At 35.6% G+C, this 15,210-nt stretch overlaps 1 protein-coding gene and 1 non-coding gene across 2 annotated transcripts; one reads left to right on the top strand and one right to left on the bottom strand.

The window, feature by feature from the left end:
* Positions 1-77: 77 nt before the first annotated feature.
* On the top strand, positions 78-184 carry LOC124841611 (small nucleolar RNA R71). The gene has a single exon (XR_007029129.1). It is a non-coding gene; the product is annotated as a small nucleolar RNA R71 (small nucleolar RNA).
* On the bottom strand, positions 122-562 carry LOC148205109 (uncharacterized). Its single transcript, XM_088102976.1, has one exon. The coding sequence runs from the start codon at positions 560-562 to the stop codon at positions 122-124; it is 441 nt and encodes a 146-aa protein (XP_087959102.1).
* Positions 563-15,210: the final 14,648 nt, after the last annotated feature.

The raw sequence follows: 15,210 nt of genomic DNA, 5'->3' as shown, positions 1-15,210 counted from the left end.
CACTTGCGACCTCAATCATACTCCTCCCCATGCTACACAAACCTTCATAAAAGTACTGAAGAAGGAGTTGCTTAGAAATCTGGTGGTGGAGACAACTTGCAGATAACTTCTTGAATCTCTCCTAATACTCATATAAGCTTTCTCCACCAAGTTGTCTGATCCTAGGAATATCTTTTCTGATGGTCGTGGTCCTAGATGTAGGGAAGAATTTCTCCAAAAACATTCTCTTAAGATCATCCCAACTAGTGATGGACCTGGGAGCAAGATAGTACAACCAATCCTTTGTCACTCCCTTCAATGAATGTGGAAATGTCTTTAAGAAAATGTGATCTTCAGGGATGTTTGGAAGTTTCATTGTGGAACCAACTATACGAAATTCCTTCAGATGTTTATGAGGGCATTCACCTGCAAGATCATGGAACTTGGGCAGCAAATTTATTAGTCTAGTCTTAAGAACATATGAAACATTCTCATTAGGATATTGGGTGCACAAGCTCTCATAAGTGAAATCAGGTGCAACCATCTCCTTAAGAGTCCTTTCACGAGGTGGAGGTTGAGCCATATTATAGGACAAACTACATTAATATTATAGGAGATACAGTTGAGTATTCTTATTGTCATGGATAATAAGCCAACTATAATTTGAATTTGTTACAAGCCATTATGAAATTGAGAACATACGTGATTGTTGAATTAAGAATATGCAATGATTGATGGGTGTCTTTGGCATTATTTGTACATGTTTTATTTTATTCGCCTTTTATTATACTTGTTGTGAAATAATTTTATTGTGTATTTTGTATGTGAACAAATGACTCTACAAGTAAAGACAATAATATTGAGTAAAGTTAAAACTTTATTTCTTTGTTTCGTGTGTTTTTAGAAATGTAATAATAGTTTGGAAAATGTTATATTTTTAGAAATGTTATTTTTTCATTTTGGTGGTTGCTTCCTTCATCTGATTTGTCATGCTTCGGAATGTATACCCTTTGTTGATTATGTACCATTTATAGCCATTTTCCTAGTCTTATAATTGGTGTGTCTACTCGATCATCCAACACATCAAAGAGTTTAAGAATTTGAGCTTTTGGTACCCACCTAGCCTTGTGTTTCTTGTTGTGGGTTGAATTAGCTAGACAGTTCCTGCATGATTCGAATATGAGATTGGGAATAATTTCTTTTGACTTTGTAGTGTCACTTACTTCACTTATGATATCTTTGATGTCTTCTTGAGGAGTGTGATTTTTTCCTTTTTTGATAAGCACGTTAAAGCCTCGGTTATTACCATATGTTTTCCGCAGCTCTTTTGCAAGTGCACTGTTTTCCTGTATGAGAAGGTTGATATGTTTAGTGTCCCTAATATTGGTTGTATCCTTGGCTAACTCTTTGTGCTCTAATAGAGACTTATCCTTTTTCTTTCCCCAGATGAAAAATTCCTTCTTTATCTTTTTTACGCTAATCTCAAGTCTTGTTGTCTCCTACTCAGACGATGTGAGCTCTTTGTTGAGCTCATCATTTTCTTTTGATATTCCTTTAGCTTGCATTCTCAACTTGTGACATATTTTGCCTAATGTTGGGCATTTTGCCAATATTCTGTTCTAAGCATCAACGACTGATTCAAGCTCAAAGAAATCTATTTTATTATGGTTGTCTTTTGAGAGATATATAAGATCATTTGCTTCAATTTCTGAATGTAATTTGAATTTGTGTTATTTCTTGTGTACACTCTGTTGTAAAGGTGGTGGGAACCATCATCGTTGTACTTGAAGTCTTCCATTCTTCAGGATCGTTTCCTCGAGTCCTGCTAAGAATTAACCCTGCGAGGTTAGCTCTGATACTAATTAAAGTACCTGAAAAACACTAGAAAGATGGAGGGGGTTGAATAATGTTAATGGAAAAAATTTTGCAACCCTTTCGATATAGCACGTTATTGAGCTCTGAAATTTTCTTTTAAAAGATTAGATGTTCGACTTGATAAACATGAATAAACGATAGTAGTTTTTGAGGTGCTATTCAGAATATATCCTACAATGTTTTGCAAGAACTTCCTTTATGAAAAATTATTGTTTAGCTTGGAAGATTCTTGTGTTTGGAAGTAAAGCACAACTGCAGGTTTTTGTAAAAGGATCGTTTAGATCAAAGAAGAGATAATTGCACAAGTGTTTTTCTATCGGTTCACTTCAATTGAGCTACGTCCAGTCTCCTCCATAGAGGGTTCCACTATAATCTTCACACCATTACAAATGAGTATTAGCAGCATTATTGGTCTTTAAGTATTAGCATCACTCTTGCTACTCAACAACCCTAGCCTGATTTTCTTTTGAGTATTTGCACCACTCCTAGTACTCAACAATGCTAGTCGAGATTTCCTTTGAGTATTCTGATGGCAACCTCCTTGGCTAGGTTGGGCCAAGGCTAGGAGATATGGATTGAGGGGTGTTTCCTTGGATGAATGGTGGTGGTTGGATGGGGTAGAAGCTCAAAGCCTCTAGGAGATATGGTGGTGGTGGTTGTAGTGTTTGGTGACTAGAAGGGCCTCTAGGGTTGTTCTAGTATTGATCAAGGAAGAGTGTGGCCATATTTTGGCAGCATAACATTACTTAATTCCAAGATCAAATATAAGGGTGGAGACACCTCTATTTATAGGCCAAGGATGTCTCCTTCTAACCCTAAAAGCTTGATTTCCCACCTTTGCTCTCATTGGCCAAAAATCATGCCTTCTAACCTCTCTAATGATGGGAGGACATGTGACCCATTACAAGAAAAATCGCAATTACATATGGCTAAAATCCGTATATAATCTCCAAAATCCGTATATAAAGTGGTGTTATATACGGATTACATACGGCCAAAAATCCGTATATAAAAGGGGTGTAGCTAAGGTTATATATGGATATATCCGTATATAAGTTATGTACGGATATATCCGTATATAAGTTATATACGGATAATACGTATATAAGTTATATACGGATAATCCACATATAACTTATATATATAACATATACGGATTATCCGTATATAAGTTGTAGATAGTTTTTTTCCCAGTCACGTGAATAACAAACTTGCCCGTATCCAAACACACAAATCACATTTAAAACCACCAACCAATTCACAAGACCTGACCATTATATCCATTCAAACATTTGACATATAAATTAAGTCTTAACCCACAAACAAGCAGTTAACATTAATACATAATAGGGAAGTTTACATAACTGTCAATTAGAACAAATAAGTTCAAATAAGTTCTTGATGGAATAACTTTGAGTCATAGATGCCCTACTCTAAAAACATAACTATTAATCTCGATAATCATTTCCATCTTGTGGTTGATCATGTGGTTGTTGTTGTGGTTGAACATTAGTTTGTGGCTGATTTTGGGATTGAAGAAATTTTTGTGCAACTTTGACTGTAGGGGGCGGTAGGTACTGCATTATGGTGCCAATAAAGCCTTCAAATTGAGAGGTCATCTGTCAAAGTTGCTCATCATGGGTTGATACTCGTGTTTGGAGGTTAGAAATGTCCTCCACAATCGGTTGGTGAGAAGAAGATGCATGTGTTTGTTGTATGTAACTATCCACACAGTCATCTTGAGTACTGAAATTTCCAATGCCGTATATAATTGGTTCATTTTAGTTCACAAAACTGTCCAGAAAAGCACTCTCTACCACGTGTTTGATCTAATGACTGAACCAATTGTTGGTCCTTGAGAAATGACCTATGAGTCACTTCCTAGTTTATACTGCACTTTAATTGCATATTAATTTGATTCGGGTACAACCTCGACCAAATTTGGCACCATTGTCGGGGACTGACTTTGGTCTTAGGTTTTGTGTTGTTTTAGTGTGAGTGTGTTGTTATGTTCAGTGTGTGCGTGTGTGATGTGTGTTGTTTGTGTTATGTGTTGTGTGTTGTGTTGTAATTGTGTTTCTGCATTTGAGAGTGTTTTATGTGTTATATGTTGTGTTTTATATGTTTTGTAATGTGTAGTTGTTATAGCCATCTACAAGTCTAAGAATTATGATCTTGCTGCAGAACTGGCGCTTAGCGGCACCAGTTTAGGGCATGAATAATGCGTCAATAGTGTTAGGTTTTTTCTAATTAATTGGCATTTTTGGTTTTGATAGCTAGAGGTCTTATTTTTTGTTGAAATTTGGTGTCTGCACTTCTTGTGGTTCATATTTTCATAGTAAAATCCCAAAAGCACTTGTAGTAGTCTAGGTTCTGTTTTGTGAAAAACAGGTCGGCCAAAACTTTGCGACGACGTAACTTTTGCTCACGATGTTAGAATTGGACGAATTATATGAGCTTTTTGGGTAGAAAAATATGAGTAATACATCCCCACTCTCACAGGCAATGGCACATGCCTCTAATTCCTAAAAGAGACCGTTTTCTATTTCTTTTTTATTTTTGAAGTTTTATTTTCTCCATTTTCATACTTTCCTATATTGGTTAACATAGTTATGCTTTGAATTTTGCTTTGAAATGTGTTGTGCTATCTTTTCATGATTTTAGGGTGTTGCTCACAAAATTTCAGCTTATGTGGACAAGGTTTGCATATACTTGCAGATACCCCCCCCCCCCTTGTGTTTTATTGTGTTGACTTTTGTTGATAGGGGTTGACTCAATGCATGATCTTGGACCATCGCCACCCTTTGATCTTGATATTAATATGACTTTTCATAGATTAGTTAGGCATTTAGATAGCCTTAATTGCATAATTCACTGCATTCTCCTGCCACATGTCTACCTTTTTTGGTTACGTGCATACTGCTTCCTCTACCTATGCCTCTGATTATGATTCTTCTTCTGTGTTTACTGCTCCATATTTTTTGCATATTGCATCTGCTGCATCTGCATCTAATTCTACTTTTGAGGACCAAGCAGTAATAAGCCTGAGGACCAAGCAATGATAAGCAGGAATTTTTAGTCAGGTGGACCCGCTTCGTTTTCCATAACTAGTTATGATTTGTTGTAGTCTCCTATTCAAATCAAGAAGATGGAAGAACCAGATAAGGAGACTCTAGCAACCTTTAGAGAAGTGGGGGTAAACACGTGTCAAATTGATTATGTTGTTGATGAGCATGTTTCTAAATTTCACTCTCTACATGATAAGAATAACTTTTTGCTATCACATCTGAATGCTTTTTTTCCATGCACTGACCATGAATATGAGTTTGTTGTTGATATTACTTCTAAATCTGAACCTCATTAATGTTCTGAGGGTATATTTGATGTTCAGCCTGATACATTGAGATTGGGTGTTGTACCTCTGCATAAAAATTCTTTGGAGACACAATGTACTAACCTTATTGTAGGAGGTACGCATGAATTTGACCAACAAACACCTACAGTTGAAAACAAAGGTGCATACATACGCAAAAGCTTGAAGATCAAGCACCGGCTGAACCTGCTCATCAACAATCCTTCCTTAGATCTAGTTGTGGAAGACATTTCTCTGCTCGATCAATATTGGCGGATCAAGCAATTCCTCAAAAGTTCCTTTCTTTGATCCAATTGTGAAGGACATTTCTCTGCTAGTTCAAATTTGGCGTCTTCCACCCTAACTCAAGGGAGTTTTCTTTTTCTCTCCCTCTCCACTTTTTTTGCACTTGTGCATGATCTTTTTATAGTATTGAGTGCTCTAATCTTGTTTGTGACACATTCGGGACACTGTGTAGTTTAAGTGTGGTCTATTGGGGGAGATTTTTCTTTGTTTAGGTTTTTTCTAGTTCTAGGTTGTTTTAACCTTGTGTCTGTGTACAGTTTTGCATGATTATCTTCATTTTTGGACTTTGTTTAGGTTCTAGGCTCTTCCTTCATTAGATTGATACTTATGGTTTGAAATCCTTTCTTTTCTCTACTTGGAAAGATGATAATGATGTTTGAGAGGTGGATTGATTAATTGTGACAAAAATACCTTGTGTGAGAATTGGAGCCACTTGATGTTCTTTCTTGTGTGTGGTTTATCTCTTGATTGCTTGCACATGTGTCTTGGTTTGACTCTTTTTTATGATTCTTGATTGATATGCATGTTTAGAACTGATAAAGACAATTTTGTTCTTGAGCCTCTCTAGCCAAATAAGCCTACCTTGTTTTAATCCTTTGATAACCCCTTTGAGCCTATATTTTTCCCTTTTCATTGTTTTGGAGCTCATTAACTACCCTTAAGTGAAAAGCAATTATTACCTTAACCTTAGAGAATTTTGGAGCTTTGGAATTGTTTTTGGAATAAGTGTGGTCTTCATGGGATTCTTATGAATTGGCTAGTCAGTTTTCTTGGTTCCGTTAGTGCTTGTTGTGTAAATATGTTTTGTATCTTGTCTCTTATAATCAGTTGTGTTCTAAAAAAGAGAGAAAAGGAAAGAGACAAGACAAGAAAAGAAAGAAAAAAAATATAAAAAATTTAATAATGGAGTCAAGAAGAGGATTGAATTAAAGGTTTTGGGTGTGATTTGATTGTATTTTCACTTGTTCCCCATTGCTCCTCTATTCTTTTTGGTTTGTAGCTTCTTATCCATATTTTATCCTCCCTTGTCCTTGGCCCTATTACAACCATGAAAAGATCCTTTGATTTGAAATGCATATGTTTTGAGTGTTGATATTAGAGGCTTGGCAAGTCTATTGTTGCTTGCTTTCTTGAGTGCATTGAGTTGAAATTGTTTACCCTAAACACTTGAGAGATAGAGTGATAGTGCATCTGTGAGATTCTGTTTCTTTTAATTCACCTCTTGAGTTGATTAATTATTTTTCCATGTCTGGAATTGCTTGGATGATTTCCTTGAGTATTTGGTTTCTTTGATGCTTTGTGTGTTGGATGTTGTCTACTCCTTTTCTTTTTCCAGATTCAATGAGAATTGTGTAAATCTGTTTGTGTTCTTATGTCTTTTTTTTTTGTTTCTATGTCCGGATGTTGTATCGCTTTCTTGATGTCTCTTGAATTGTTCCTTTTTCTGCGTCTTGATTTTGCCCAGGAGTACAAAAGACTAAGTGTGGTCTATTTTGATGAATCATTATTTTGTACTATTCACTTAGCTTTCCACACTAAGTTGTATTAATGAATTGTATTTAATTCTCCATTATTGTCTCATTTTCACTATTAATTCTTATTTTAATTAATTTGAATTATTTGGGCTTAATTATTCCAATTATTATTTGCAAGACAATTTTGGAATTATATTTTGGGACAATAAGAGAGTTGCCACATCATTTATTATTTTCCGCATCAACATTTGTTTTTAATTTCCGTTTGTAATTTAATTAGACTCATTGTTGGGCAAATTTAGGAGAAGCCAATATGAAGGGTAAAATTGTAAAAAGGGTTTTTAAAACCCCAAAATCATATTTGGAAGCTCTCTCCTCATTTTTTGATTTTAGCTTTGGCATTTTTCCAGCTCCCACCCCCCTTCCCCTTAGCGGTTTTAGGTTCTTTCTTTCCTTTCCAATTTTTATGTATTGAATCTCGTCTTTAATTCCAATTTCATTTTCGTTTTATATTCTTGCTTCAATTTACGTTTTTTGTTCTTCCATTTTGTTTTACTATTACATTTCATTTTTCCCATTTCTATTTAAGTTTCTGTTTTGTTCTTTCGTTTCAATTCCGTTTACATGTCCAATTTCGTTTGCAATTAATTTTTTTTTAACTATTTGCATTTCATCTTGATGGTAGCTTGAATCTGTGTGGGTTGGCGATTAAGGATATTGTTTTGCATCCCTAGATTGTATTGATGGTGTTATTCTTGCCTTGCATGATGTCAATTCAGTTTTGTGTTCACAATTGCGTATACGCTTAGTTGCCAAATTGGTGTTTGATTTTCGCTTGGTTAATTGGACTGTGAGTGCAGATCTGATTGAACTTGTGCAATGTATTTGCTTAATTCAAGTTTTTTGAAGACCGAATTAACCTTCGCTTAGTTGGTTAATTTGTGTTGGATTAGGGGTAAGAGTAGTGTTTAATTGTTGTCAATTCGTGATTGGAAGCATTGCAATTGCTCTACATACCAACCTATTTTAATTCGTGTTTTAAATTGGTTCATTTTAGTTCACAAAACTATCTAATGACTGACCCAATTGTTGGTCTTTGAGAGAAAACCTAGGAGTCACTTCCTAGTTTATACTGCACTTTAATTGCATATTAATTTGATTCGGATATGACCTCAATCACGTACCCGATATTTTCTTGAGTATTCGAGCCACTCTTGGTAATTTGCAACCTTGCTAAGATTCCTCAACTTAAACTGAGTTCAGTGTTAAGTATTTTGATTCTCTTAAGAATCGCAATCAACGATTGCTTACAAGTAGTTCAGATTATATCTCTCATAAAGAGGATGTGATTACAATACAAAGCAGCATAAACACCCGCAAATGTTTCTCTCTTTACCCTTACAATAGTAAGCAATACAATAATGAAGTGTGAGAGGATTTCATTTCTCTTTTCTCTTTTTTTCTCTTCTCTATTTCTCTTCTTCAGCTTAGATGTATTCTTTTTCTTGAGCTCTTTGTTTTGTTCTCTCTTGAATGCTTATAGGATGGATGTTTCGTTGTAAGCTTCTCACTTGACTATCCTCTTAAGCTATGCTCTTGATTTTTCTTTTGAAAGTTCTTGTATTTAAAGGCTTTATGAGTATTTGTCCATTAGACTGAGCTTTTAGCCTTCATACTCATGCTTTCTCTTTCATCTTTGTATAATATGTAAGAACCATAAAAAAAATAAAAGTAATTTATATATGTTGTGGTTTTGAATAACTATTTATGGTGTGTATTAATAAGTAGAAGGTATGATGAAAGTTGTTAAAAAAAATGGAATTGATATAAATGTTCTAAAATTCAAAATATAAGTATTAGTCAAGGGACTTTGAATGCTAAATAAATCATGCATGTGCAAACAAACAACTTTAAGAAAAAATAAATAATAAAATAAAATATGTTAGTAATAATTAATCATAAATGGACATTTAACTTTCTGAAATGCACATCAACCTCAGTAATCAATGTACATTAGCTAGAAAGCAAACATAAAACTATGCTTGAAAATAATACATGAAAAAAAGAGGAAACATATGGGACCTATGACCAAAATTTTCAAAGCTAGGATTGTCTATAAGTTTGAAATGATACTGAAAGCCTCAATATGGGAGTGAGAAGAAAGAAAAGGCTCAAATAAAATTTTAGTTTACAAGAATAGGAGAGTTGTTTTCTAGAAGTGTAAAAGAGTGAGGATAAGCAAAGGAGAAAGCTTGAGATTTAAAGCACCAAGAGTTGCAAATCTTGATTGGAATAGAGGTAGGGGAACTAATCCTTTCTTATATATGATATTTATGCACATTATGATCATGAATATGAGCTATGAATATGTTAAAATTTTGGTAATGGTAGTTATCTATTCACTTGTGTAAATTAGGTTTTCATGATTATAATTTTATTATTTTCAAGTTACTCTGGTAAAACCCTCCTTTAATTTTTTTTTTTACCGTTGGATTTAGCTAAAATTTTAATATATGAATTCTAAGATCTATTTCTTCATTTTTCCCGTTCGAGTCATTAATTAGAAGTCTGTACTTGGAGAAATAAATTCTGCATGTTTGAGTAAATTAATTACCCTGTAATTCTGTTACTAAGTCCTCTCGGTAAAATATAGACTCTGACCTATTTAACCATTAGATCAACCTGAAAATATGATATATAATTTTTAGGATATATTACTACATTTTGACCGATTGGATTTTTAATTAAAAGTCTATGTTTTGACAAATTAATTTCGAAAGTTTAAAAAAATCTGATGAAACATGTATTTCTGTTCTTAAGTTATCATGGTAAAAGCTTCAAATCTATTTCATTTACCGTTAGATTGAGCCCAAACATTAGTATGTAGTTTATAACACATATTAAGTCATCTTGACCGTTCAGATTTGTAACTAGATGTCTCTGCTTAGAGGAATTCATTCCGCATTTTGAGTATAATTGAAAACCCCTTAAATTTTTGTCCTTATGTTACCTCGGTAAACCCTCAATATCTACCTAGTTAGCCGTTAGATTAACCTGAAATTTCAATATGTAGTTCCTAACACATAGTGAATTACTTTGTTCATTCAGATTTTAAATCGGAGCTACAGATGTAGAGATATTAGTTTCGTATCTTCTCAGGGATCTCAATATTCCTTAATTTCTAATTTTGGGTCATTTATACAAAAATTATGATTTCCTCCTTATTAACCGTTGGGTCGGACTGAAATTTTACCATATGATCTAAACATGTTGTTAATTAGTTTGATTGGTTCAAATCTTTAATTAATAATGTGTAAAAAGTAATATGTCCATGAAATAGGAAAATTTATTTGTATCGGGTAAAATCTTGAGTAATTATATTCTTAAATTGTATGTGTAGTTGTATTTTGAGGATTGGAAGATGAGTAATATAATATATTCTATATTAGAACTTAAATTATATTGAACATTACTGAGTTTGTAATCATTATTTGAGATAAATCATGCACTATAAATCAGTTGATGGTAAATTTAGATGGGAAGTATATACATTCTTGCCATAATTGTAAATCCGAACTTTATTTATTTATTTTCCTATGACTTTGGTAAGTCAGGATGGGAGAGGTTTGAAGCCGGACACTACTTTGGTAAGTAGGTGGGAGGATGAGAGTTTAGTGTGACATAAACAGTACTGCTTTGGTAAGTAGGCGGAATGTCCCATGCTATGCTACTTTGGTAAGTAGATAATATCACTTTGTTGTGTTATTTTGGTAAGTAGACAAGATTACCTTCTTGTGCTACTTTGCAAAGTAGATAATATCACCTTGTTGTACTACTTTGGTAAGTAGATAAAAATCACCTGGTTAGATTACTTTGGTAAGTAGTCAATATCACATGGTTATGCTACTTTGGTAAGTAGACAGAAGGATTGTTGACTGCTTTGCTTTGGTAAGTAGGCAGGTTAATAATATGTTGTATTGACTCTAGTAAATGGACTAATGATTTTTACTTGAGAAATATTATATAGTATCAATGTAATAGTTTATTCTTAAGTATGTTGGAGATGCATGAATTGGACGATTGCCACACTTGTGATATTAGTAAGATTGTGGATGATGTGTATTTCTTGATTTGGTTAGCTCACCCTATTGTTTGTGTTTGTGTATGTGAATGCAATGATCGTATAATGTGTGATATTATACGGGAGCAGAAACTATTTCATATGAATTAACAGATGGTTCTGGGCTTGTTAAGAAGATGAGAGATCTACGGGGGAAAAAAAGAGACATGGGGAATTTCAAAATAATTATATGTTTGAATTTCCGAACTATGTGAAATTTTAAATTTCAGAATTTTATGAACTGTGTGGAATTTTATTTTTGGAAGACTTGTATTGTAATAAAGAACTTAATATTTTGTTGATGTTGAAATTTGTCAAATATATATATATATATATATATATATATATATATATATATATATATATATATATTGTGGAACATAAATCGTAACGCCTAATTCGGGGTGTTACATTGTTTGGTATCAGAGCAATGGCTATCGAAAATCTTTTGGGGCTTTTGGGAAGTGAGCTCGTTAACTTCTGTTTTGTGACTCTGTGATTTGTTGTGATGATTTTTGTAGCTCTTTTGGAAAGCACTGGTTTGAAAGGTGGATATATGCATTGTTTTGACTTGTGTTTGAATTGCTTTCTTTTGACATATATGGTAGAACATGGCACGTCGATCTAACAATATTGGTCAAACACCCCTAACTGATGATTTTAATTCGGCTATTGATCGGATGATCAACGTAATGGAGAGGCAGCATACCACTCAGGAGCCGAGGACTCATTCGAGGCTGAATGACTTTCTGAGGCACGACCCAGCAAGGTTCAATGGAAGGGCTACGCCAGATAAAGCGGATGCTTGGATCAAGGACATTGAGAATATCTTTCATGTGATCAAGTGCATAGAGGAGGAAAAACTAGATTACGCAACCTTCATACTAAAAGAGGAAGCAAAGTACTGGTGGGATGGTATGAAGCGACTAATGGAATCTGATGAAGAGGCTATTACTTGGAATAGTTTCAAGGATTTTTGGAAAAGTACTTCCCGGTTAGCGCCAAGATCGAAAGGGAGCAAGAGTTCTTGGCCTTGCGTTAAAGTGGGATGCCGGTGCAAGAGTACATCGACAATTTTGAGTATCTTATCCGTTTTTATAGTCGGCACATGACGAAAGGATGGAAGTGTCAAAGATTTGAGCAAGGTCTCAGGTATGACCTGAGGAGGATGATTGTACCCTAGAAATCAAGAAGTTTCCAGCCTTAATCGAGAAGATGAAAAAGGTGGAGTTACTGGAAATGAATCAGAATCGAGTTGGCAGGACTCAGAAGAACAAGTTTAATGGAGGGAAGCCAGGGAAGAAGCCCTATCAGCAACCTCAACTGCTTATGCCAACAGTCGTGAAATGTTTTGAATGCAGTGGTGCGCACTACAAGAGGGATTTCCTTAAGCTCTCTAGAGTGAAGGTTGAAAAGAAGAGGTGCTTTGTGTGTAATAAGCCAAGAATTTCACTCAGTTTGTCCTGAGAAGAAGATAGCACATGCACAACGACAACCAAGTTCTTCAGGTGCGAAGCCCAAGATAGTTGGAAGGGTTTTGGCTTTGATCGGTGAAGAGGCTACAAAGCCAGGTAATCTCCTTCTTTAACACATGTCTTTTGTTTGGTAGATGTGTGCATGTATTGTTTGATTCTGGAGCTAAGCACTCCTTTGTTTCTTCTACTTTTTGAAAGACTTCAGTTTGCCCGTGAGTAATCTCAGGTATGAATTGGTGGTTTCTACACCAACATCGGATCAGATCTCAACCAGTTCAGTCTATGTTGGATGCCCGATTGTAGTCATCGAATGCAAGTTCAAAGTGAACTTGATCTCTTTACCTCTCTAAGGCTTAGATGTCATTCTAGGAATGGATTGGTTGACCGTCAATCACATTCTTCTTGACTGTGGATGACAAAAGTTGGTTTTTCCAGACTCAGATGGTTTAGAGTTGATCTCAACCAAAGAAGTTATAAAGGATGTTAGTGATGGGGCCGCGTGTTTTGTGCTGGTGGCTCAAGAGAAGAAGTAGAGTTTTGAGGTTCAAACGACGGGTATCCCAGTAGTGGAAGAGTTCGTGGATGTCTTTCCAGATGAAGTACCGGGGTTGCCACCAAGTAGAGAAGTGGAGTTCTCTATAGACTTGGTACTAGGAGTTGAACCATTATCTATGGCTCCGTACAGGATGGCTCCGATAGAGCTAGCCGAACTGAAGAGACAAATTGAGGAACTACTAGAGAAGAAGTTTATCAGGCCGAGTGTGTCACCATAGGGAGCTGCAGTCTTGTTAGCAAAGAAGAAAGATGGTAGTTCAAGGTTGTACATCGACTATCGACAGTTGAACAAGTTGACGATTAAGAACAAGTACCCACTGCCAAGAATTGATGACTTGTTGGATCAATTGTGAGGAGCTGGTGTGTTTTCAAAGATTGACCTGAGGTCTGGTTACCATCAGATCTTGGTCAAGCCAGAGGATGGTTAGAAGACGACTTTCAGGTCACGTTATGGTCACTATGAGTATAGGGCGATGCCGTTCGGGGTGACCAATGCTCTTGTTATATTCATGGATTACATGAATCTAATACTTCGACTGTGGCTAGATAAATTTGTTGTTGTGTTCATAGACGACATTCTTATATATTTAAGGGATCATGAAAAGCATGTTGAACATTTGAGGATTGTGTTGGAGACGCTTAGGAAGCATCAATTGTTTGGGAAGTTATCTAAATGTGAATTTTGGTTAGAAGAAATACAGTTTCTTGGTCACGTGATTTCTGCTAAAGGAATTTTTGTAGATCCAACGAAGGTGGAGGCAGTGTTAAAGTGGGAACGTCCAAAGACGATGTTAGAAATAAGAAGTTTTATGGGCCTAGCTGGTTACTGCAGGAGGTTCTTCGAAGGTTTCTCCAAGATAGTGGGTCCTTTGACACAGTTGCCTCGTAAGGAACAACCTTTTTTATGGACCGACAAGTGTGAAACAAGTTTTGAAGAGATGAAGAAAAGGTTGACAAGTGCTCCAGTATTGGCAATTACAGATACTTCTAAAACTTTTGAAGTGTTTTGTGATGCTTCATACCATGGGCTCGGTTGTGTATTGATGCAGGAGAAGCGACCAATAGCTTATGCATCGAGATAGCTGAAGGTGCATGAAAGGAACTATCCATTGCACGACATCGAGTTAGCGGTTGTGGTTTTTGCTTTGAAGACTTGGAGGCACTATGATCACATTTTCAAATCTTTAGTGATCACAAGAGTTTGAAGTATCTCTTCGATCAGAAGGAGCTGAACATGAGGTAGAGAAGGTGGATGAAGTACATGAAGGACTTTGATTTTGAGTTGCAGTACCATCCAAGGAAGGCGAATGTTGTAGCCGATGCTTTGAGTTGGAAGCAAATGCTTATGTCAGCTTTGATGGTGAAAGAGTTTGAGTTGATAGAGAAGTCCAGAGATATTAACTTGGGTTTACAGTTGAGGCAAGATCACCTTGGTGTAATCATTTAAAGATCACAAATGAATTTTTGGGAAAGATCAAAGCGAGACAGAATGAAGACAAAAGTCTACAACATACAGTAAAGTTGTTGGGAACAGATCAAGCTAAGGACTTCAGTTTGGGAATAGATGGTATTCTTCATTTTTGAAATAGAGTTTGCATTCCAACAAAGAATGAGTTGAAGAAAATGATTCTAGAAGAAGGACACAAGAGTCGTCTTAGCATACATCCTGGTATGATTAAGATGTACAAGGACTTGAAAGAATCTTTCTGGTGGAGTCAGATGAAAAAGGATGTGGCAAAGTTTGTATCTTCTTGTTTGGTATGTCAGAAGGCTAAGATAGAACATCAAAGGCCGGGTGGAATGTTACCATAGTTGGATATTCTCCAATGGAACTGGGACAACATCTCGATGGACTTTGTAAGGCACTTACCGAGATCATCGAAGGGTCATAATTCCATCGAAGCGAGGCCAGTAAGGGTGTTAGAAGTTCAAGCAAAGAAGTTACGAGGAAAGGAAATTCGTACAGTGAAGGATCTTTGGAACGAGGAAACCCAAGAGATGACGTGGGAGCTAGAGGATTATATGATAAAAGAATACCCTTATTTGTTTCAGTAACAAATTAATTTTCAAGGA

Source organism: Vigna umbellata, chromosome 1, assembly GCF_029865625.1.
Source record: "Vigna umbellata cultivar VRB3 chromosome 1, Vumbellata_1.0, whole genome shotgun sequence".
Classification (NCBI taxonomy): Eukaryota; Viridiplantae; Streptophyta; class Magnoliopsida; order Fabales; family Fabaceae; genus Vigna; species Vigna umbellata.
The sequence above is the reverse complement of the archived record's forward strand: the minus strand, read 5'-3'. Positions and strand labels throughout refer to the sequence as shown.